The sequence below is a fragment of the Salvelinus namaycush genome, chromosome 23 (genome assembly GCF_016432855.1).
Source record: "Salvelinus namaycush isolate Seneca chromosome 23, SaNama_1.0, whole genome shotgun sequence".
Classification (NCBI taxonomy): Eukaryota; Metazoa; Chordata; class Actinopteri; order Salmoniformes; family Salmonidae; genus Salvelinus; species Salvelinus namaycush.
The window spans coordinates 16654511-16678788 of NC_052329.1; the positions used below are offsets into that span (position 1 = coordinate 16654511).

The 24278-nt window shown below is 45.8% G+C and overlaps 1 protein-coding gene across 1 annotated transcript in view; it reads left to right on the forward strand.

Moving 5' to 3' along the window:
- LOC120018122 (unconventional myosin-XVIIIa-like) overlaps positions 1-24278 on the forward strand; it is an 82491-nt gene that overhangs the window by 55081 nt on the left and 3132 nt on the right. The window contains exons 26-36 of the mRNA XM_038961124.1: positions 1466-1666; positions 1786-1896; positions 2092-2196; positions 2381-2527; positions 2960-3073; positions 4816-4932; positions 5481-5564; positions 12524-12661; positions 13583-13768; positions 13992-14131; positions 20809-20928. Of these exons, the coding sequence (XP_038817052.1) occupies positions 1466-1666; positions 1786-1896; positions 2092-2196; positions 2381-2527; positions 2960-3073; positions 4816-4932; positions 5481-5564; positions 12524-12661; positions 13583-13768; positions 13992-14131; positions 20809-20928 (1463 nt within the window). The remainder of the gene's footprint in view (positions 1-1465; positions 1667-1785; positions 1897-2091; positions 2197-2380; positions 2528-2959; positions 3074-4815; positions 4933-5480; positions 5565-12523; positions 12662-13582; positions 13769-13991; positions 14132-20808; positions 20929-24278) is intronic.

The following is a 24278-nucleotide window of genomic DNA, read 5'->3' on the forward strand; positions in this document are numbered from 1 at the left end:
CTCTCTCTATAGGACAAGGACCTGGAGATGTGTGTCTCCTCTCTCCCTATAGGACAAGGACCTGAGATGTGTGTCTCCTCTCTCCCTATTGGACAAGGACCTGAGATGTGTGTCTCCTCTCTCTCTATAGGACAAGGACCTGAGATGTGTGTTTTAATGTGTGTCTCCTCTCTCCCTATAGGACAAGGACCTGAGATGTGTGTCTCCTCTCTCCCTATAGGACAAGGACCTGAGATGTGTGTTTTAATGTGTGTCTTCTCTCTCCCTATAGGACAAGGACCTGGAGATGTGTGTCTCCTCTCTCCCTATTGGACAAGGACCTGGAGATGTGTGTCTCCTCTCTCCCTATAGGACAAGGACCTGAGATGTGTGTTTTAATGTGTGTCTCCTCTCTCTCTATAGGACAAGGACCTGAGATGTGTGTTTTAATGTGTATCTCCTCTCTCCCTATAGGACAAGGACCTGGAGATGTGTGTTTTAATGTGTATCTCCTCTCTCCATATAGGACAAGGACCTGAGATGTGTGTTTTAATGTGTATCTCCTCTCTCCCTATAAGACAAGGACCTGAGATGTGTGTTTTAATGTGTTTCTCCTCTCTCCCTATAGGACAAGGACCTGATATGTGTGTTTTAATGTGTATCTCCTCTCTCTCTATAGGACAAGGACCTGAGATGTGTGTTTTAATGTGTATCTCCTCTCTCCCTATAGGACAAGGACCTGATAAGTGTGTTTTAATGTGTATCTCCTCTCTCTATAGGACAAGGACCTGGAGATGTGTGTTTTAATGTGTTTCTCCTCTCTCCCTATAGGACAAGGACCTGGAGATGTGTGTTTTAATGTGTTTCTCCTCTCTCCCTATAGGACAAGGACCTGGAGATGTGTGTTTTAATGTGTGTCTCCTCTCCCTATAGGACAAGGACCTGGAGATGTGTGTTTTAATGTGTGTCTCCTCTCCCTATAGGACAAGGACCTGAGATGTGTGTTTTAATGTGTATCTCCTCTCTCTCTATAGGACTAGGACCTGGAGATGTGTGTTTTAATGTGTGTCTCCTCTCCCTATAGGACAAGGACCTGAGATGTGTGTTTTAATGTGTGTCTCCTCTCTCTCTATAGGACAAGGACCTGGAGATGTGTGTCTCCTCTCTCCCTATTGGACAAGGACCTGAGATGTGTGTTTTAATGTGTGTCTCCTCTCTCCCTATAGGACACGGACCTGGAGATGTGTGTCTCCTCTCTCCCTATTGGACAAGGACCTGGAGATGTGTGTCTCCTCTCCCTATAGGACAAGGACCTGGAGATGTGTATCTCCTCTCTCCCTATAAGAGAAGGACCTGAGATGTGTGTTTTAATGTGTATCTACTCTCTCCCTATTGGACAAGGACCTGGAGATGTGTGTCTCCTCTCTCCCTATAGGACAAGGACCTGAGATGTGTGTTTTAATGTGTATCTCCTCTCTCCCTATAGGACAAGGACCTGGAGATGTGTGCGCAAAATGTGAAGTTAGAACAGCTGGAGGCGGAGCTGCTGGACCTGTCGTCCCAGGAGACCAAGGATGAGGCGTCGCTGTCCAAGGTGAAGAAGACGATGCGTGACCTGGAGGCCAAGGTCAAAGACCAGGAAGAGGAGCTGGATGAACAGGCCGGAACTATACAGATGCTGGAGCAGGTACAGAGTTATATATACACACACAGAGACAAACACACTTGTACACACACATACAGACGCGCGCACACACACTCTACTGAGGATGACACTCATATATACTTTGTCTTTGTGTTGTGCAGGCTAAGCTGCGTCTGGAGATGGAGACAGAGAGACTGCGCCAGACACACTCCAAGGAGATTGAAAGTAAAGACGAGGAGGTGGAGGAGATCAGACAGTCCTGCAGTAAGAAGGTACAGCACACACCGGAAACTTTACATGACTCTAAAGGCAAATGATTAGTTGTGACAATGTGTGACTTTAGTCGCCACAAATAGCTGGTTTCGTCACCAAAGCACAAACATAGACGATGACTTATTATGTAAACATGTCTCTTTCAGTTGGACCACATTCCCTGGGTCACGTATAGTGTGTTCCTGTGTTTTCAGCTGAAGCAGATAGAAGTCAGGCTGGAGGAGGAGTATGATGACAAACAGAAGGTTCTGCGTGAGAGGAGAGAACTGGAGACCAAGCTGCTGTCTTCCCAGGACCAGGTACTGTCACCTCACTACCAGTTCACCTTGGACAGTCTTTACCCAGACTAGTTATATGTCCAGTGGCTGTCAACCCTCCTACTGGATAGTTACAGATTATGCAGGCTTTTGTTGGTACTGTGATTAGTGTGTGGTGTAATGTGTTGAGCTGGTCTTAATCTGGTTGTGTTGCTGCTGTCCCCAGGTGAACCCCAGAGACGTGGAGTCAGAGAAGAGGCTGAGGAAGGATCTGAAGCGAACCAAGGCCCTGCTGGCTGATGCCCAGATCATGCTGGACCACATGAAGAACAACGCCCCTAGCAAGAGAGAGATTGCCCAGCTCAAAAACCAGGTAGGTACTACCCCTAGCACCCTCGCCCAGTGATACACCACGGAGATACTGACACGCCACGAAGATACTGACACGCCACGGAGATACTGACACGCCACGGAGATACTGACACGCCACGGCGATACTGACACGCCACGGAGATACTGACACGCCACGGAGATACTGACACGCCACGGAGATACTGACACGCCACGGAGATACTGACACACCACGGAGATACTGACACACCACGGAGATACTGACACACCACGGAGATACTGGGAAAGTCAAGAAACATCACAATAAGAATTGAATAGAATTTCGATATTGGAAATGAAATCTCTACTCTCCCCTCTCTCTCTCTCTCTCTCTCTCTCTCTCTCTCTCTCTCTCTCTCTCTCTCTCTCTCTCTCTCCCCCTCTCTCCCTCTCTCCCTCTCTCCCTCTCTCTCAGCTGGAGGAGTCAGAGTTCACTTGCACGGCAGCAGTGAAGGCCCGTAAATCTATGGAGGTGGAGATTGAGGACTTGCATGTGCAGATGGACGACATCTCCAAAGCCAAACAGGCTGTCAGTACAGTTCACCATTCCTTCCTACCTCTAACCTATTACATTCACCATCACCTTTTCAGCGGTTGAATGACATTTATTTAGAGCACGCAAGGTGTTGGGGAAGAGTGCTGTGGGATTATTTAATATACTCTTTTGAAGAGGTAGGGTTTCAGATGTTTTAGGAAGATGGGCAGGGACTCCGCTGTCATAGTTTCAAGGGGAAGCTGGTCCCACCATTGGGGTGCCAGGACAGAGAAGAGCTTGGACTGTGCTGAGCGAGAGCCAAGAGACCAGAGGTGAAAGAATGGAATACTCGGGTTGGGGTGTACGGTTTGAGCATAGCCTGAAGGTAGGGAGGTGCAGTTCCTCTTGCTGATCTGTAGGCAAGCACCATGGTCTTGTAGTGTACGCGAGCTTTGACTGGAAGCCAGTGGAGGGAATCTCTCTCTCCTTCTTTCCTTCCCTGTCCTCACCTCTCTCTTCCTGTGAGATGGACCCCTGCGGCTGCCATAATGAGTGCAGGGAAATGATTTCTGCCCATGATGGCATGTTTCGTCAACATTTCTAACTTGAACAAGACGTATCACCTTGAAATCCATTCCAGTTTAATACAGCAGTCATTGGGTGAATATTATCTCTGCAGTGAGAGGGAAAGGTAATTGAGTTCACACAGCAGCAGGTCAGGAACAACAGATACTGGGAGAGATAGATGGAGGAATGGATGGATAGATGTTTTGCAGGTTGCGGTACACACACTGATTTTCATCAGTCTAAATGTACTTTTTAATGGAATGATTGTCTATGGTTTATTTCATGTTTTCCTGGCATGGAAGTACAACAGGAACAAACACATCAATGTTGGGGTTGATATTTACTTTACCTGCACATATTTTGGGGAAATGAGGGTATTTATTTGGTCTAACATAGGAAATAAACATTGAATGGGTATTAATACCAGTATGAAATCTTGCAATTCCTTTCCAAGGAATTCTGTTGGTTCTATTTTGGTGAAATTCATCAGATGTGGTCCATTATCCATTCCCCTGGTCTGTTTTTCCCTCCATGTTAACAAGACGGATGTCATTGTGCCAGCAAGTCCTGTCATCTCTCAGCTATGTACTAAAGGATTCATTATCCTTTTCTGATATCCACATTATTCATCATGTATTAATACTTCCCCTGACTGTCCCCAGCCCCTCTCATCTTCCTGCTGCCCCTCTCAGCATTGTTGAAGTAATTATAGAAATGGGATTACACCTCTGATATTCCCACAGAAGTCAGTTAGGAGCAACCTGCTAGCATTAGCTGCTAATTGGCTCAGTTGATATTTTTTTTTTTTTAAACCAGAACAAATTCTTATTTACAATGACGGCCTAGGAACAGTGTCAGCTCGGGGACACCTTGTCAGCTCGGGGATTCGATCTAGCAACCTTTCGGTTACTGGGCCAACACTCTAACCACTAGGCTACCTGCCACCCCAGGTGACTGGGAACAGTCTTTGTGGGAGGGGTAATATGCCTCCACTGTAAGATTCTACAATATTAAGCTGTACTGCTGAGCATTCTTATGGTTTATAACATATGGAGTATATTGTGGATATATCCTGAAACAATATTATTCTATGGTCAGTTGGTTGGATCAATATACGTTTCACAATATTGAATGTACAGCTACAGAAGTCAGCATCCTATTTTACACATTCTATAAATCTCTCTTTCCCCCCGGCTCTCTGTCTCTCTCTCTCCCTCTCTCTCTCTCAGCTGGAGGAGCAGTTGAGCAGGCTGCAGAGAGAGAAGAATGATCTGCAGTCTCGTATGGAGGAGGACCAGGAGGATATGAACGAGCTCATGAAGAAGCACAAGTCAGCTGTCTCCCAGGTAACACACACACACACAGTCACATTCTGGTAATTCTGCGTTATTTCAATGGTGTAAGTAGTATTTGGAATCAGCTTAGTGTATATGTGTAGAGCAGATTGCTATCAAGTGGAAATGAAAAGTGAGCTCTGTCTGTCTGACACTGGTGGAAATATGAGTGATCAGCTTCCACTAGATCCAAATGAATGTATCCCGTCTAAAGTGAGACAGCTGTTCCCCTGGGCTCGCTATGCTGAGCGCTTCATGTAGCAGAAAAAGCACTCATCTCTGATAAGTGATTTCACAATGAGATGTATTGATGTCTCCCCTCCCTGCTCGTGCGTTTAAAAAGATGTCCCTGTGACATTGTCCCCATCAACATGTTTGTTCATGGTTGTTGATCAATCTGTTGTCTGTGCAGACCAAATAGGGAAGAATATATCATGTTGTACTGTGTTAATAAAGGAGACATCATACAGCACACTGTAGAGATAAATGAGTGTTAAACCGGTCAGACAGACCAGTAGCTAACCTGTGTGTGTGTGTGTGTGTTGTGTGTGTGTGTGTAGTCAACTCAGAACCTAGCCCAGATCTCTGACCTACAAGCCCAGCTGGAGGAGGCCCTCAAGCAGAAGCAGGATGTCCAGGAGAAGGTACAGTTCACTGGGACATAGTTGTTAAGCCGGAAGGGTATAGGGTAGTCTTGTCTATTCCCTAATGCAGCACTTTGTCTGCACTTAGAACAACATAATGAGACTCATTGAGCAGGACTAGCTAGCTGACATAAGTCATCTGTCCCATGGAATTTAAATTCATCCACCCCTATCCCCTCTCTTTGCATGGTAGTCCTTACAAATTATTGACATGGTTTAATCGATGTGTCATTTTGGAGAGATGTGTCTATCAGATTAACAGAATTGGTCAACTCCGTTTGACAGTTGAAGATGGAGAACGTCTGTCAGACTGTCTGTCGCGGTGCCCAGTCAGGTGTTTAACTTCAGTAGCCCCCAGCTTTAGCATATGCACCCTTCAGTCCTATTGATTTCATTCTAGTGCTGTGTAGTGTGGTCACAGTCTGTGGCTGTTCTTGTCAACATCAAATCAAGGTGACCCTGTCTGAGATCAAGCCTGTAATACCTTTACCTCTCTGTCTGTTGCCCCATAATACCACCCAGACATTGGACATTTGTGTTGTAGCATGACACTCACGTTGTGGCGCTCCAATCTGGAGATAACCATCAGAGACCCTGGCCTCGGAACAATTATCCCCGCTGTCGCTGAGGGAGAGGTTGGCTCTAAGATCATCAGGCTAAGAGAGCCGTGTCTAAATCCCCCCTTTTCTCTCACTCTCTCTCGCTCTCTGATGCCGAGTCAGTCATTATGGCAGTGAAGCTGTCATCTTATTGGTGCTCCCAGGGGCTCCCTCATACAGGAACTTGTAAAGGACAGTTTCTTTCACTTCACATCATAATAATAATTATATAGCCAGTATGTTATAAAACTGTCAACTTTTCTTTCCTTAAAGATTACGTTTAGGCCTATTTAAAGACTTTGTTGGACTGGAGGGCATAAAGCTAGATGTTCTTTTATTGGTTTCAGATGAAACAAAGAGGCCTCGTCTGACCGCCCACGCAATTCCCAAAGTCAATATTCAGGAAATTATTATTCCTAGCAAATAAACTCAAGCAAAAAAAGAAACGGACTTGTAGGCCTGTTGTAAGGCAGGTCCTCACCAGACATCACTGACAACAACGTCGCCTATGGGCACAAACCCACCGTCGCTGGACTAGACAGGACTGGCAAAAAGTGCTCTTCACTGACGAGTCGCAGTTTTGTCTCACCAGGGGTGATGGTCGGATTTGCGTTTATCATCGAAGGAATGAGCGTTACACCGAGGCCTGTACTCTGGAGCGGGATTGATTTGGAGGTGGAGGGTCCGTCATGGTCTGGGGCGGTGTGTCACAGCATCATTGGACTGAGCTTGTTGTCATTGCAGGCTATCTCAACGCTGTGTGTTACAGGGAAGACATCCTCCTCCCTCATGTGGTACCCTTCCTGCAGGCTCATCCTGACATGACCCTCCAGCATGACAATGCCACCAGCCATACTGCTCGTTCTGTGCGTGATTTCCTGCAAGACAGGAATGTCAGTGTATATTATGTTATCATATGGATAACATATATTATGTTATCATATAGATCTCAGTCCCATTGAGCACGTCTGGGACCTGTTGGATCGGAGGGTGAGGTCTAGGGCCATTCCCCCCAGAAATGTCCGGGAACTTGCAGGTGCCTTGGTGGAAGAGTGGGGTAACATCTCACAGCAATAACTGGCAAATCTGGTGCAGTCCATGAGGAGGAGATGCACTGCAGTACTTAATGCAGCTGGTGGCCACACCAGATGCTGACTGTTACTCTTGATTTTGACCCCCCCCCCCCCCCCCCCCCCCCCCTTTGTTCAGGGACACATTATTCAATTTCTGTTAGTCACATGTCTGTGGAACTTGTTCAGTTTATGTCTCAGTTGCTGAATCTTGTTTTGATGAGCTTAGTTTGTCTGCTTTGAAACAGCGGAGCAACTTTTAGAAAGAATGACAATTAATTCAGTCTGGGGCACGGCTTTGAATAATATAAATTAAATGCCTGTAATGATGTCCGGTGTTTGAAGCCCTATCCTGGTCTGAACTATGATAAAACTGAAGCGCTCTGTAGAGAGATGCCGGGCTACTCCTAAAGAAAAAGGTTCATCTGGATCTGGACCTCCTGTTGAGATGTGAACAGCACCCAGTAGAGATATTTTCAACTTTTCGCTCAGGGGCGAGAACAATGACAAAGAGGTGCATGGCTCATAGAGTAACCCTCAGGCCTAAGACCCTGGTGTGGCTATAGAGAGTAGCCCCAGGCCTAAGACCCTGGTGTGGCTATAGAGAGTAGCCCTCAGGCTTAAGAACCTGGTGTGGCTATAGAGAGTAGCCCTCAGGCCTAAGACCCTGGTGTGGCTATAGAGAGTAGCCCTCAGGCCTAAGGCCTTGGTGTGGCTATAGAGAGTAGTCCTCAGGCCTAAGGCCTTGGTGTGGCTATAGAGAGTAGCCCTCAGGCCTAAGACCCTGGTGTGGCTATAGAGAGTAGCCCTCAGGCCTAAGACCCTGGTGTGGCTATAGAGAGTAGCCCTCAGGCCTAAGACCCTGGTGTGGCTATAGAGAGTAGCCCTCAGGCTTAAGAACCTGGTGTGGCTATAGAGAGTAGCCCTCAGGCCTAAGACCCTGGTGTGGCTATAGAGAGTAGCCCTCAGGCCTAAGGCCTTGGTGTGGCTATAGAGAGTAGTCCTCAGGCCTAAGGCCTTGGTGTGGCTATAGAGAGTAGCCCTCAGGCCTAAGACCCTGGTGTGGCTATAGAGAGTAGCCCTCAGGCCTAAGACCCTGGTGTGGCTATAGAGAGTAGCCCTCAGGCTTAAGAACCTGGTGTGGCTATAGAGAGTAGCCCTCAGGCCTAAGACCCTGGTGTGGCTATAGAGAGTAGCCCTCAGGCTTAAGAATCTGGTGTGGCTATAGAGAGTAGCCCTCAGGCCTAAGGCCTTGGTGTGGCTATAGAGAGTAGCCCTCAGGCCTAATGCCCTGGTGTGGATATGGAGTAGCCCTCAGGCCTAAGGTATTGGTTGGCTGTAACACTAGTAGTGTTCTGAGAACATTAGCACTATTACTGTAGGCTGTTGCATTCATATATGATAACATAATATACGCTGAACAAAAATAAAAACACAACATGTAAAGTGTTTGTCCCATGTTTCATGAGCTGAAATAAAAGATCCCAGAAGTGTTCCATATGCACAAAAAGCTTATTTCTCTCAAATGTTGTGTACAAATTTGTTTACATCCCTGTTAGTGAGCATTTCTCCTTTGCCAAGATATTCCATCCACCTGACAGGTGTGACATATCAAGAAGCTGATTAAACAGCATGATCATTACACTGTGTTGGGGACAATAAATGTCTCAAGATTTGAGAGAGTGTGCAAATGGCATGCTGACTGCAGGAATGTCCGCCAGAGCTGTTGCCAGAGAATGTAATGTTAATTTCTCTACCATTTCTCTACCAACGTTGTTTTTGAGAATTTGGCAGTACGTCCAACTGGCCATCAGCAAGAAGGCGCCGACAGACATGTCAGCTCTGCTTCTAGCTCCTAAGCAACTTTGTAGTATTTTTTTTGTGTGCGTGTTATTTCTTACATTATTAGCCCGAACGTTTTTTGTGTTATTGCATACAGCCGGAAATAACTTTTGGATATCAGAGTGGCGGTAACTCACCAGCATTACGACCAGAAATATGACTTTCCCGATTTGGATCCTTTGTTCGTACCCCACAGGGCAATCAAACTTATCCCAGAGGCTGCTCCAAGTTGCCGACGGCAGAGAAGAGGTGTTTGGAGTGGACTTCTAGTCATCCACCGCTTCCGAGTATATTACTTGCTAATGTTCAGTCCCTGGACAATAAAGTAGACCAGCTCAGGGTGAGGATCTCCTTCAAGAGAGACATCAGGGACTGTAACATACTCTGTTTCACGGAATTATGGCTCTCTCAGGATATACTGTCCCCGTCCGTACAGCCAGCTGGGTTCTCAGTTCATCGCGCAGACAGGAATAAAGAACTCTCCGGGAAGAAGAAAGGCGGGGGTGTATGCTTCATGATTAACTACTCATGGTGTGATTGTGATAACGTACAGAAACTCAAGTCCATTTGTTCACCCGACCTAGAATACCTCACAATCAAATGTCATCCGTATTACCTTCCAAGAGAATTCTCTTCGGTTATAGTCACAGCCTTGTATACAGTGGGGCAAAAAAGTATTTAGTCAGCCACCAATTGTGCAAGTTCTCCCACTTAAAAAGATGAGAGAGGCCTGTAATTTTCATCATAGGTACACTTCAACTATGACAGACAAAATGAGAAAAAAAAATCCAGAAAATCACATTGTAGGATTTTTAATGAATTTATTTGCAAATTATGGTGGAAAATAAGTATTTGGTCACCTACAAACAAGCAAGATTTCTGGCTCTCACAGACCTGTAACTTCTTCTTTAAGAGGCTCCTCTGTCCTCCACTCGTTATCAGTATAAAAGACACCTGTCCACAACCTGGTTCAGGTCTGGTTCAGTCTGGTTCATCCTTGGGAGCAATTTCCAAATGCCTGAAGGTACCACGTTCATCTGTACAAACAATAGTACGCAAGTATAAACACCATGGGACCACGCAGCCGTTATACTGCTCAGGAAGGAGATGCGTTCTGTCTCCTAGAGATGAACGTACTATGGTCCAAAAAGTGCAAATCAATCCCAGAACAACAGCAAAGGACCTTGTGAAGATGCTGGAGGAAACAGGTACAAAGTGTCTATATCCACAGTAAAACGAGTCCTATATCGACATATCCTGAAAGGCCGCTCAGCAAGGAAGAAGCCACGGCTCCAAAACCGCCATAAAAAAGCCAGACTACGGTTTGCAACTGCACATGGGGACAAAGATTGTACTTTTTGGAGAAATGTCCTCTGGTCTGATGAAACAAAAATAGAACTGTTTGGCCATAATGACCATCGTTATGTTTTGAGGAAAAAGGGGGAGGCTTGCAAGCCGAAGAACACCATCCCAAACGTGAGGCACGGGGATCGCAGCATCATGTTGTGGGGGTGCTTTGTGGCTGACCTCAATCCTATAGAAATTTTGTGGGCAGAACTGAAAAAGCGTGTGTGAGCAAGGAGGCCTACAAACCTGACTCAATTACACCAGCTCTGTCAGGAGGAATGGGCCAAAATTCACCCAACTTATTGTGGGAAGCTTGTGGAAGGCTCCTTAAAGGATTTGACCCAAGTTAATCAATTTAAAGGCAATGCTACCAAATACTAATTGAGTGTATGTAAACTTCTGACCCACTGGTTATGTGATGAAAGAAATAAAAGCTGAAATAAATCATTCTCTCTACTATTATTCTGACATTTCACATTCTTAAAATGAAGTGGTGATCCTAACTGACCTAAAACAGGGAAATTTTACTAGGATTAAATGTCAGTAATTGTGAAAAACTGAGTTTAAATTTATTTGGCTAAGGTGTATGTAAACTTCTGACTTCAACTGTATTTCAATTGACTGATTTCCTCATATGAATTGTAACTCAGTAAAATATTTTAAGTTGTTACATGTTGCATTTTTTATTTTATATACACACCTGTCTATATAAGTGCATGTCAAAGCAAAAAGCAAATGCAAAAACCAAGCCATGAGGTCAAAGGAATTGTCCGTAGAGCTCCGAGACAGGATTGTGTCGAGGCACCAATCTGTTGTCGAGGCACCAATCTTAAATGGAAGAAGTTTGGAATCACCAAGACTCTTCCTACAGCTGGCCGCCCGGCCAAACTGCGCAATCGGGGGAGAAGTGCCCCTCAGGGAGGTGGTCAAGAACCCAATGGTCACTCTGACAGAGCTCCAGAGTTCCTCTTTGGAGATGGGAGAACCTTCGAGAAGGACAACCAACTCTGCAGCACTCCACCAATCAGGCCTTTATGTGCTTCCGAGTAGTGCAGCGGTCCCGGTTTGGCTGGGGTAAGCAGTCATTGTAAATAAGAATTTGTTCTTAACTGACTTGCCTAGTTAAATAAAGGTTAAATTTTAACAATTATGGTAGAGTGGCCAGACGGAAGCCAATCCTCAGTAAAAGGCACATGACATCTCGCTTGGAGTTTTCCAAAAGGCACTGGAAGGACTCTCAGACCATGGGAAATAAGATTCTCTGGTCAGATGAAACCAAGTTTGAACTCTTTGGGTTGAATGCCAAGCATCCGGCCTGCCACCATCCCTATGGTGAAGCATGTTGGTGGCAGCATCATGTTGTGGGGATGTTTTTCAGTGGCAGGGACTGGGAGACTAGTAAGGATCGAGGGAAAGATGAACAGAGCAAAGTACAGAGAGATCCTTGATGAAAACCTGCTCCAGAGTGCTCAGGACCTCTGACTCGGCAGAAGGTTCACCTTCCAACAGGACAACGACCCTAAGCACACGACCAAGACAATGCAGGAATGGCTTCGGGACAAGTCTCTGAATGTCCTTGAGTGGCCCGGACTTGAACCCAATTGAACATCTCTGGAGAGACCTGAAAATAGCAGTGCAGCGACGCTCCCATCCAACCTGACAGAGCTTGAGAGGATCTGCAGAGAAGAAACTCCCCAAGTACAAGTGTGCCAAGCTTGTAGCGTCATACCCAAGAAGACTCAAGGCTGTAATCGCTGCCAAAGGCGCTTCAGCTAAGTACTGAGTAAAGGGTCTGAATACTAATGAAATATGATATTTCATTAGATTTTTTTGCCCAAAAAATCTAAACCTATTTTTGCTTTGTCATTATGGGGTATTGTGTGTAGATTAATGAGAAAAAAATAACAATTCAATCCATTTTAGAATAAGGCTGTAACGTAACAAAATGTGGAAAAAGTCAAGGGGTCTGAATACTTCCGAATGCACTGTAAATACAGTGCATAAAATACGGTATGATATCAGTTTGTTGCTGCTACAGTATGTTGTTCATTCTAAAACGCTGCCTTGTGTGTATGTTCCTAATCGTGTGTTTCACTCTTAGCTCTCGGCACTGCAGAGCCAGCTGGAGTTCCAGGAGACTTCTATGGTGGAGAAGTCTCTGGTCAGCAGGCAGGAGGCCAAGATCCGAGAGATGGAGACCAAGATGGAATTTGAGAAGACGCAGGTCAAACGCTTGGAGGTGAGAGCAGTCGGGGGGCTGAGGGGCATTCTAGAGGAGGAGTGTTGGTTTTTGCCTGGCGGCCTACCCAGTGTGTGTGTGTGGGGGGGGTTGAAGGTCATTGCTGAAGAACTGCCCAGGGGATGAATGAGCAACTTTTTGGGGAGCAAATGAAAACCATTTCCTCAAGACGATTGACTCCCACTACCTCCACCCACCTCTGTTATACCATGCAAGTTTTGCCCCCTCAGTGCTGGGTTCAGCCTCACATAACCTTCTTCTAGCTCGGACTGTTAGCATATCACAGTTAGTTAGAAAATCTGCTCTGTTCGTCATCGGACTAGCTCAAATTCTATTCACACCACAATATAATTTGTTATTCTGTCAGTTTCAAATTACATTCTGCGACAAACGTTTACGTGAAGGATAAAGGTTACTGTTCGCACACAGCCAGGGAACATTTTTAATCAATTTTCTGCCCCTCTGACAAATGCATCTTTGCTCATTTTGGCAACTTTTAGACTTGTAATTACCAGCAATGTGCAGACAGCCAGACACACTGCTTTAACTCTCTCAGATAATTCCTATCTTTCAATGTTCTGCACTGGCTGGAATAATCGAAAGACTGGCTAAGCATTGTTCAGCTTTGGGAAAGATGCATCCAGAGTTAGAAGGGGTTTTCAGGTCATATTTAGCCATGTCTTTTTGCTACCCATGGCATTTGAAACCACTATTTGATGAGTAGGCCAAGTTTCTTGCCCTTATTTGGGGAAATATCTCAAGGCAAGGAAGTGTAGGTTTTTCCTCACCTGAATCCCCTTTTAGATATGGAGTATCTCTCATAGCTGCATGCATGATAAGGTCTCTGACCTGTGCCAGATACTGTATAGGCTGTCAGTGCAGTTCTTCTAACACGGTCCCTGTCTGCTGTTGGTCATTCAGAGCCTGGTGGCCCGTCTGAAGGAGAACCTTGAGAAGCTAACAGAGGAGCGGGATCACCGCAGCACCAGCGAGACCCGGGAGAAGGAGCAGAACAAGCGGCTCCAGAGACAGATCAGAGATGTCAAGGAGGAGATGGGAGAGCTGGCCAAGAAGGAGGGAGAGGCCAGCCGCAAGAAACATGAGTTGGTAAGACCCAAAGTCACAAATGGGCCGAGGACTGGGACACTGTACAGACTGCCTTTTTACAGTGGGACACTTTGAAGATATTAAATAACGGCTGCAATTCCCATCAACCTTGCATTGTTCTGGAGTATTAGACATTCAGGGAAATGAGACCGACAAAGAGACTTCAGAAATGGTCAGATGTAGGTGTAACCTTAGCTTAGATTTTCTCACTCTCTTCCAACAGGAAATGGATATTGAAAGCTTGGAGGCAGCCAATCAGAGCCTGCAGGCGGACCTTAAACTAGCCTTCAAGAGGATTGGTGACCTCCAGGCTGCCATCGAAGATGAGATGGAGAGTGACGACAACGAGGACCTCATTAACAGGTATAGCTGTCTATTTAGTGCCCGAACATAGTATATTCACTTAATAGAATTGCTGAATTTACCTCATGTCCTCTCATGACAGCAAGTGTCAGCTAGTGAGCACACACTCAGCATAGAGAGTAGCTACTGTTACACAGTTAAACTGTAGATAAACTCTGCAGCAGAGGGAGATGGAGAGAGAATGACCCAGTCAGGATGGATGTTCCATTGAAACAGGCTTTGGATAAAGCGATCAGAGAACTCTCCCCAGACTCCGTCATTTCTTATTCACACACTCTGAAAGATTTATGCCCTGAAAACTGCTGGGCTTAATTTTCGGGCATTTTATTTATTGAAATATTACTCCTGTATTTGATGAGATAGGCAGCTAGCTAAAGCTACGTCAGTGAAATCGAGTTCTGTCTCCTCACGTTCCTTATTTATTTACTCGCTCTGTGCTCCCTCCGACCCTTGTTTGTTTATTTGTTTGTTTATGAGTGCAGTCCTGGGGAGAAGGCCTTTCTTCCCTCTCTTCCTCCCAGCAGTAAATAGCTCTGTGAGTCAGGTTTGAGTATACTGTGTACTCTTCTCCACGCGGTAACAGGATGTGGAGCAGGATGATGTGGGGTGCAATAGGCAGCGTTTGAATCACTCCCACTGGGAGGAAATATCTTTAATAGAACCACAGGGTCATCATCATAGAATTAGGGATTAAAATACTTAATAGGATCTCTATGGTCATCATCATCATCATCATCACCACCGCCACATCAGCCATGATATCCACAATGATTTAGGATGTAGATCCTTCAAGCATTAGCCTATTCATCACGTTCTTTTGGTTTACTTGGACTGTACCTACCAACTTCCTGTCTCACTTTTCTTCTGTTTGTTTTGTGTTTATATTCTTTGTTTCTTTGTGTCTCTGTCTGTCATCCTTCATCATGACCAGTTTACAAGACATGGTGACAAAGTATCAGAAAAGAAGGAACAAAACGTGAGGAACTTGAGCTCATGTTTGACATTGTTTGTTTTAACCTCTGTTTTGGAATAGTCTGTTGCCCTTCACTGGAAAAGATGCAATATCAAGCAGCAAATCTATTGTCAATGTTCAAGCCACCTCATATAAATTCAAGTTTAGGACTTATGACGTAGTTCATATGTCACTGAATAAGTACTGAACTATGGGATACCATTCAACGAACAAGCTCAGTGATACTGCATCGTTATTCCAGGGCTCAGCTATTCCCCCATAACCTAATTTGCTTCACTCTTCACTGCATGACACCACATGCTGAACTGCATGAATGCCATTGACAACATGCTTTTCTAAACCAAGCATGAAACATCCCCTTCCCCAGAGTGTTTGTGTGGTTATTCATCCAGTAACCCCTTCAACTGAGGGTAACACATAATACCTAACAGGTGTAGTAAGCATCCATCACTGGGTAAGTGTGTTGCCCCTCTGGTCAGTCCTTGTGGTGTCCCCCAGGGCTCAGTTCTTGGCTCTCCGGGGTTCTGTCGCACACCACTGTGCCTTGTTTGAACAGCGTTATGTGCCCAGCGGCCACCCCCTGCTCTCAGGGCCTACTGAATATTTCAGAGCCATGCTCTGGGGTGGATGTGAGACGTGACTGTCTGCCTCTGACGACGGAAAGACGAGGGGTGTGTTCTTCATCAATCTTTCACACTCACTATATAATGCAGGACCCTCAAATGTCTTACAAAAAGCTCTTTGCTAGTCTGGGAAGCGGCTCACACGTAGTGTTAACCTCTGGCTCTGGGCCATTTCAGTCCCATGTCAATGTTCCCTTACAGCAGTCACTGATGTTTCTGCTGTTAAACCCTTGTTAAGCAGTATTGTGTAAAGTGCTGCTTTTTGTTAAAGCAGAAAGGGTTCTGAATGTTAAAGGTAGACTCAGCGATATGACGTAGATGCAGAAAGTAAACAGCATAGTGGGTCATTTTCCGCAACAACTAAGCATTGAAGCGTGAGGTTAAACTTCTCCGCTGTTTTGGTCCTGTGGATGCCACACTGTGAACAGCATGTAGTAAACCCGTGCACATGCACAGACACTGTATGTGACTGTCTGAGAGCGAAGTCTTGCATCTCACTCATCTCATTATCTGTGGTGCTGCTCGTGGTAACGCCATTTCGCTACCTTTAATGATGAACTTGTACATTACAGTAGAGCAGGTATTCCCAAACCCCCAGGTGTACGCGCAATGCCGTCGGGGGTCCGCCAAATAAAAATGTGAATTTCTTTCTTCTTTTTTTTTTCTTTCACATTTTCAAACAGTCTATTTATATTTTCCAACGGGGCTATACATTTGGGGGAGTTTTTTTCTCGCCTGAGTAGCATCGTTTCACTGCCAAAAATACAATTTAAACCATCTAGTGTTCAGCGAAATAACAACACAATGTCAAATACAGGTAGCCTTGTCAAATAGTAAACATCCAATCACATTAACCGTTACTCTCTCGCGGGAATTCCCATAACGGTCCGTATGTAGCCAAACGTAGCTGCTGCTCATGTTGGTATCTGTACTGATGGCACTAAAGCCATGACAGGGAGACATAGTGGAGTGGTAACGCGCGTTCAAGCAGTTGCTCCCAACGCCACTTGGGTACACTGCAGTATCCACTGAGAGGCTCTTGCTGCCAAGGGAATGCCTGACAGCTTGAAAGACGTTTTGGACATTACAGTGAAAATTGTTAACTTTTTTAAAGCAAGGCCTCTGAACTCGTGTATTTTCTGCACTATGCAATGATATGGGCAGCAACCATGTAACGCTTTTACAACATACGCTGGTGCGTGCTCTGGTTATCAAGGAGCAAAGTATTGACACATTTTTTTTTTATTGAGAGACGAGCTTAAAGTTTTCATTACTGACCATAATTTTCACTTGTCTGACCGCTTGCATGATGACGAGTTTCTCACATGACTGGCCTATCTGGGTGATGTTATTTCTCGCCTGAATGATTTGAATCGAGGATTACCGGAACTCTCCGCAACTATATTCAATGTGCGGGACAAAATTGAGGCTATGATTAAGAAGTTGGAGCTCTTCTCTGTCTGCATTAACAAGGACAACACACAGGTCTTTCCATCATTGTATGATTTTTTGTGAGCAAATGAACTCAAGCTCACGGACAATGTCAAATGTGATATAGCAAAGCACCTGAGTGAGTTGGGTGCCCAGTTATGCAGGTACTTTCCCCAAACGGATGACGCAAACTGGATTCATGCTTTCATGCCCTGCCTCCAGTCCACTTACCGATATCTGAACAAGAGAGCCTCGTCAAAATTGCAAAAAGCGGTTCTGTGAAAATTTAGTTGAATCAGAAGCCACTGCCAGATTTCTGGATTGGGCTGCATTCAGAGTATCCTGCCTTGGCAAATCGTGCTGTTAAGACACTGATGCCCTTTGCAACCACGTACCTATGTGAGAGTGGATTCTCGGGCCTCACTAGCATGAAAACTAAATACAGGCACAGACTGTATGTGGAAAATTATTTAAGACTGAGACTCTCTCCAATACAACCCAACATTGTAGAGTTATGTGCATCCTTTCAAGCACACCCTTCTCATTAACCTGTGGTGAATTATTCACAATTTTCGATTAACAAAAGGTTTAATATGTAAGATGGTTAAATAAAGGGCAACATTATTGTTTATTATTTTGTTCCCTGGTCCTATAAGAGCTCTTTGTCACTTCCCACAAGCCGGGTTGTGACAAAAACTCACACTCATTCTTATGTTTAATAAATGTATCGTATAGTGTGTGTGGCAGGCTTACAATGATGGCAAATAACAACATTTGAGAGTGCGCTGACCCTGGTGCTAGAGGGGGTACGCAGCTGGAGGTTGAATGTTTGAAGGGGTACGGGACTATAACAGGTTTAGGAACCACTGCAGTAAAGACTACAGTGTTGGGAAGTTCATGTAACTTAGGTATTAATTGGATGGGAGACCTCAGCTTTTCTTTCCAGGGTTTTTGTTATTGAATCATAATAACCATGTACTTTGTTTTTTAGCACTAGGCAGTAATAGTAATATGGCATTAATAGCTACTGATTTGATAAATGTTTTGTTTGGATGGGCACGTTTAGATGGGCACGTACACAGTACATAGGAGTAATTGGAGACTATTGATTGACACTGAATTGAGTTATTTCAACGTGCTATGCTTTCATTTCTGTTTTCAAATCGATTGGAAATGTAATCCATGTCTGTCGTTGTTTGATCACGAAACAGGTGGCAAGTCATTTTAGACTAAATGAACAACATCAGGATGAAATCATTTTCCTGTCGCTTTAACAAAACAAACCTGCGTCACAATCTCCCCTTTTTAATCTGGCATTGGAGATCACAGCAATTCTCCTAGCGTATGTGTCTTAATAGGTTTTGAACAGATGCGTATGCCTGGCTGGCTGGGTTGAACCCCCATAGGGAGCTGCTGTCTAGGCTGAGCTGCCTAATAAAAGCCCCAATATTCTGGGAATCAACACCCAGGGACACCAAGGAGGAGCAGGGCAGAGGGAGCAGAAGAGGGTCCATAGGAGCTAATGATGAATGTAATAGTGTGTAACAGAGATGTACAACCACTGGAGGCAGATTGTCACAGACAATTAATGTCTCCCTCCACATTCTGTGTTTGTTTGCGTCCCCTGGGCTCTCGGCACGGCTTAACTAATGGTATGGCGGTCAAAGATATAAATTGTGTGTGACATCGTGTGTGAAGCGCTCGATTACAAAGGGCCCGTCGTCCCGTCGGTTTTGTTTTGGCCCCGGCCTGGGAAGGGAAGGACTCTGATCTGAGTACATCGCCTCCATTTACCCACTGTCTCCTCCTTGCACAAAATGCACAACGGGAAAGAGATGCACATCCTTCAAGTCGTGGAATGCCCCCCCCCCCCCCCAAAAAAAACATTTGAATCTCAACAGGATTGTACCTGTATAAATTAATACAAAATTTGTGCTTAAGGAAATTCTCTCCATGAAGTAATGGAATTATTACTATTTTGTAGAGAGGGTTTCGACATTGATTTTGCATAATGATATCTAATGTAATTTTGCCCTGGGGAATGCAAGCGATGTCATCAAGGTCAAGAGAAAAAAATACCAGCCTTTTTTTCTTTCTTCAAAGCAACATCAGTGCTCTTAGTATTCCTGGAGCGGCTATAGTTCTTTTAAGCAGTATGTTGCCAGATACGTGAACGGATAAAAGACTAATCTTAAGAGGCTGGGGAGGTGTTGACTCGCAAAGCCCAACAAACACACAAATCCAAGTGTTTGTTTTTTTTCTTTGAGGAGACGAGAAGAGTAAACAGCTGTGGAATTGTCTGCTCCGGTTAGCTAACATTAGCTCCTTTTTCCCAGGGCTCCTTCACTCTTTGTTTACTCCCATTATTGACAAGGCCTCTGTGCCATAGACAGCCAGCCGCTCACTCACAATAACCATTCTCACTGACGTTCCCCACATTGCAGGCCATGCCTGGCCTATTAGACAAAGTTGATTACAGCCTCCCTCCTAGAGAAATGCTTTTATCTCGACTCCCAACCCTTCCCTTCTTAACACTGCCATCTTAGTGCCTAGTATTTCAAGTTATTGTACAGTTTAAAACAGTGGGCTAGTTATGATCAAACCCATAATTAAATAGTTTCTTCAGCGATCAGGGTAGGCTCTTGTATCTCTGCCTCATAATGATTTTAATTGTAGCTACTGTATGTGGTTGTGGGCCAGATTAAGTGCTGAAAAACTGATTTGCCTAGTTAAATAAAATAAAAATAAAAAGTGTTGAAAACCTATTTTCTTTCTCTACTCCACAGCAAGACAATAGGTTTTTAAAAGCAGATGTGGGTATTTTGACCCCCCCACCCCCAAGCCATGTCTCCGTTTTATTATTAAGCCTTAACACCTTAATTTCGCAGCACCACATGAGTGTTGGGCTCTGACAGCACTTAATGAGTGTCATGCTCTTTTCAACCGTGTCAAATTTCTAACAACCCTCCATTTCTCCTCACGCTTCGCAGTAGGCTGTCGACGCCGTAATGATAATTTAGAGAGAAAACAGCTCAACAACCGAACTGTGCGCCAAATCATTTTGTAAAGAGCTCAACTGCAATTTTGGGAGACTGTGGAGGGAATAGATAAGTGAGAGAGATGAAAGTGAAAATCTCTCCATTTTGTGCACACTCTTCAGTTTCCACTTCATCCCATTCCTGGCCTCTCTCCTTGTGCTCTGTCTTAACTCGAGTGGCTTTGGATCAGAGTGAATGGAATTTAGCCCTCTTTGGGCGACACACTGTGCCCCATTTCCAGCTAACCACAGGGCCACAGTGATAACACTCCTAACAGTGACAACAAGTGTGTGGGGGGGGTGTTTCCTGGGTCTTCTAGGATCTAGTGCATGTGGTTTTCTGCGGTCTTCTCTTCCAAAGTAATAGATGTGGTCCTCCTCGGGTGCCTCACTAACACTTCCAATACAGAACCTTTCTCTCCCTGTCTTTTTCTCTCTTCCCTCCATCATTCTCTCCTCAACTTCACTCCATCTCTCTCACCCCTCCCTCCATCTCCTCTCTTCCTCTTTATACCTTTTTTCTATCACTCTCTTTCAGGTCTTCCACACCTCTCTTTTCTCTACTCCTCTCTTGTCCCACTGACGTTGTGTTTTGTCCCTCCCCTCCACACAGTGAGGGAGACTCATCTGACTCGGAGGTGGAAGACCGTGTGGACGGGGTCAAGTCCTGGCTGTCCAAAAACAAAGGCTCGACCAAGAACCTCTCAGATGACGGCAGCCTCAAGAGTGCCAGGTCAATATGGCACCCCTTCCTCTATCCCCCTGGGTCCTATCTTCACCACTGCCAAACACCCACACGCACACATTCCCCCTGCTTACAAAGCAGACAAAATTGGTTTTAGTATCCAGTCACCCCCTATCAGGATTTTACGTGGTCCAGCCTAGCACTTAACCTCCAATGCAGATAAAACGATTGGAAGGGAACACTTGGCTAGACATAAGGGGGTGTTATTTTTATTATTATTACTGGTGTTTCCTTTATCCTCTTTGTCTTTTATTGTCACTGCCTTGATGACAGCCGCCTCCCTGGCAGATGTATCGACATGCCCGGATGCCAGCTGGCATGCATACCTACACCCCCCTCTCCCCCTCACCTCCTCTCTCCCGTTCTCCCCTCTCCCTGAGATTAATGGATGTATCTGCCAGCTGATAGCTTCGATTGCCCTAGATTTGTCTCCTTACCAGAATATTTAACTGTCCCCCCCCCCCCAGCACCTCACAACTTTGAACAACTTTTAAGAGTTTTTAAATCTCTCTTAACTGTGTCTCCACGGACACCCTCCCTTTCTTCAGAAGAGCTCTGTTCCTTGATCCAAGCTCTGTGTGTTGGTTAAGACGTGCACACAGACCCACACACACACACACACAATTGGGAAGTGTGTGTCCAGCACCCTTGCTGAATCACTCAACATATTTCACCACAATGAGATGCTTGACTAGAATTCTGTGTAACATTCACATACAACAAATTCAAATGCATACCTCCATACTAAACTATTTAAATACAGAGACTTTGATTTTGCATAAAGGAATTGATTAGGACAAGACAGCACATGTTATTTGAGGGTTTTTCTCCAGTCAGTACATGTCTTGTTTTTGTTGTGTCCATCTTGCGTTGTGAATCCAAATAGGCATTCTCTACCCCACAGTCATTTGAATCATTGTTCTAACTACTTGTCTTTACTTTCTTCCTGCTGAATTCAATCTGTTGCTCATCCAATTCCTGTTTTAAGTATCATTCATCTCTCTCCTTTTAAGTTTGTAATTCCATCTATTATTCTTTCTCTTTCTCTTCCTCCTCTTCCACTTCCTCCATATACATCAACGTTTCTCTGTCCTGCCACTCCTCCCTCTCTCTCTCTCTCCTCCTTCCTGCCTCCATCCTCTGTCTAGATTTGCCGTAAACGTAGACGCAGAGGAAGGGAAAGAGTGGAAAGAGGGTAAGGAATGGAAAGAGGGCAAAGAGAAAGCGGTAGATCAGAGCAGGCCGGTGTCTGTGATGAGTTCCCTGAGCTACAGGAAGCGCTCCAACATCAATGACTCCATCGGAGGTAAAGGGGAAGACAGCTCCCTCTTCAGTTCCCTCAAGAAGGACCAGGAGTCTATCTCCTCCTTCCGTAAGGCCAAGCCCAAAGGCTCCTTACCCCAGGATGACTCCTACTCAGTCAGCTCCTGGAGGAAGTCCCAGACTGGGAACGATGATGACCGTGGCTCGGTTATCTCCCATGCCTACACTGAAGCCACCAGCAGGGCTAGGAAGGGCATGGACAGCCGCTGGGGAGACTTCGACAAAGAGTCCACCGTGTCCTCCATGGCCCCCAGCCGGGCCTCCGTCGCCACCACGCACCATGGCCTGAGCCCAGACGACACCATGCCCAGTCCCCTGAGCCGCCGCAGCAGCACCTCCGCACACCGTATGGACGAGTCATATGGAAGAAGTGGTCGCAGCCCCTCTCTCAGTCGCCGTTCTGGGGGCAGGAGCCCTGGCAGTGTGAGCTGTGCTGACTCACGCATATCTGACTTCCGCAGCTGTCGCCTCAGCGAGTTTGATGACATGGAGGACGGGCACAGCGTGGTCTTCACCGAGCGCACCTCAGCCTACAGCTCCCACTCCTCCACGGGACGCAGCCTGTCCATGCCCCCGCCACACGCCCGCTCCTCCTACAGAGATGATGACGAGCTCCCTGACACCTCGGACGTCAAGCCGGCCACCGTCGGCCACCGCAACTACCTGGACCCCGACCTGGAGAAGGCCATCAACGAGGTGCTCAACTTCAAACCCATCAAGTTCAAACGCACCAGCCTGGAAGACTCAGAGGCCGAGGCAGGGAGGAAAGAGGATGATACAGAGGATGACAGGAAGGGTGTGCTTAGTGTCAGGGGGAGAGGTGACCAGGAGGTGGACAGTGGGCGCAGCACCAGCAGTCTGAGACGGTCCGCAGCGGCTGTGGACTGTAGGAGGTCCTCGAGCAGCATGAGCAGCCGCAGCAACAGCCACAGTCGCAGCCACAGTCGCAGCCACAGCCGCAGCAACAGCGGCAAGAAGAGCCAAGGTAAGAAGAAGAAGAAGAGGAGGAGCCACGGCTCCGAGTCAGACAGCTCCGATGATGACCGCCGCCGCAAGAAGGGCAGCTCCAAGAAGAAGGACAAGAAGTCCAAAAAGGAGTCTTCTTCCTCATCCTCGGATTCAGAGTCTGACTCAGAGTCTGGCTCCAGTTCAGGTGCCTCCACCGTCTCCTACAAAAGCACCAACAGCGTGAAAAGAGCTCCTGGCCGCCAGGCCTCTAGCCCAGAGGGGGAGAGGGAGGCGGGGACGCCTGCTGAGGGGCAGCCCCCTCCTAACAAGAAGGAGGAGAAGAATAGGAAGAAGAAAGTGGACAACCTGATGATGAAATATCTGTACAGACCGGACAGTGACTGAGGCTGGCAGTAGGTGTTGCCTGGTGTGGACTGTGTCTACTGCATGGTGTGATGATGCTAACCACAGAGAGGTTCCTCAGTCAATCCTCTTCTGCTGAGTCTCACATTCAGCGGACCCCCCCTTTTATAATCTAACCCAAATATCCAGTCACCTTTTGAAAACATCAGTTGTGTTATGAATGATACATCACTTTGACTTAATTGGCTTATGTCTGTTAGGGCTTCAACATTTCTGTAGAAATTTAGAATTTCACTTGGTTCATCTTAAGACATTTTTGTTTTTTAATTACACTCCATCCCTAAATACTAATTGAAATAATTGAGGTCCTTAATTCACAGAAGCTCATCTGAAAGCAATTACAATTTACATCTCTTCAATGGCAGTTGTGACATTGCTTTGCACTGCTGTAATTCCGTTATGGTATTTTGGGGGGAAAGATAGAGAGAGAAGGGTATAAACGTGTTGTGGATGCATTACAATGTCGATTAGCCTAGCAGCAGGAATGTTAGAGCCGAGGAAAAGGCTAAGTTCACGTGGATGTACCCATAGTGCTGCTGGCTAGTTCTCCACCCAAATGTCAGCCTGATTTATGGCGCCGGAAATAAGAAAATACCAGGTGTCGTCAATTACGACGGCCACCATAGATTTCCCCCTCCAACCAC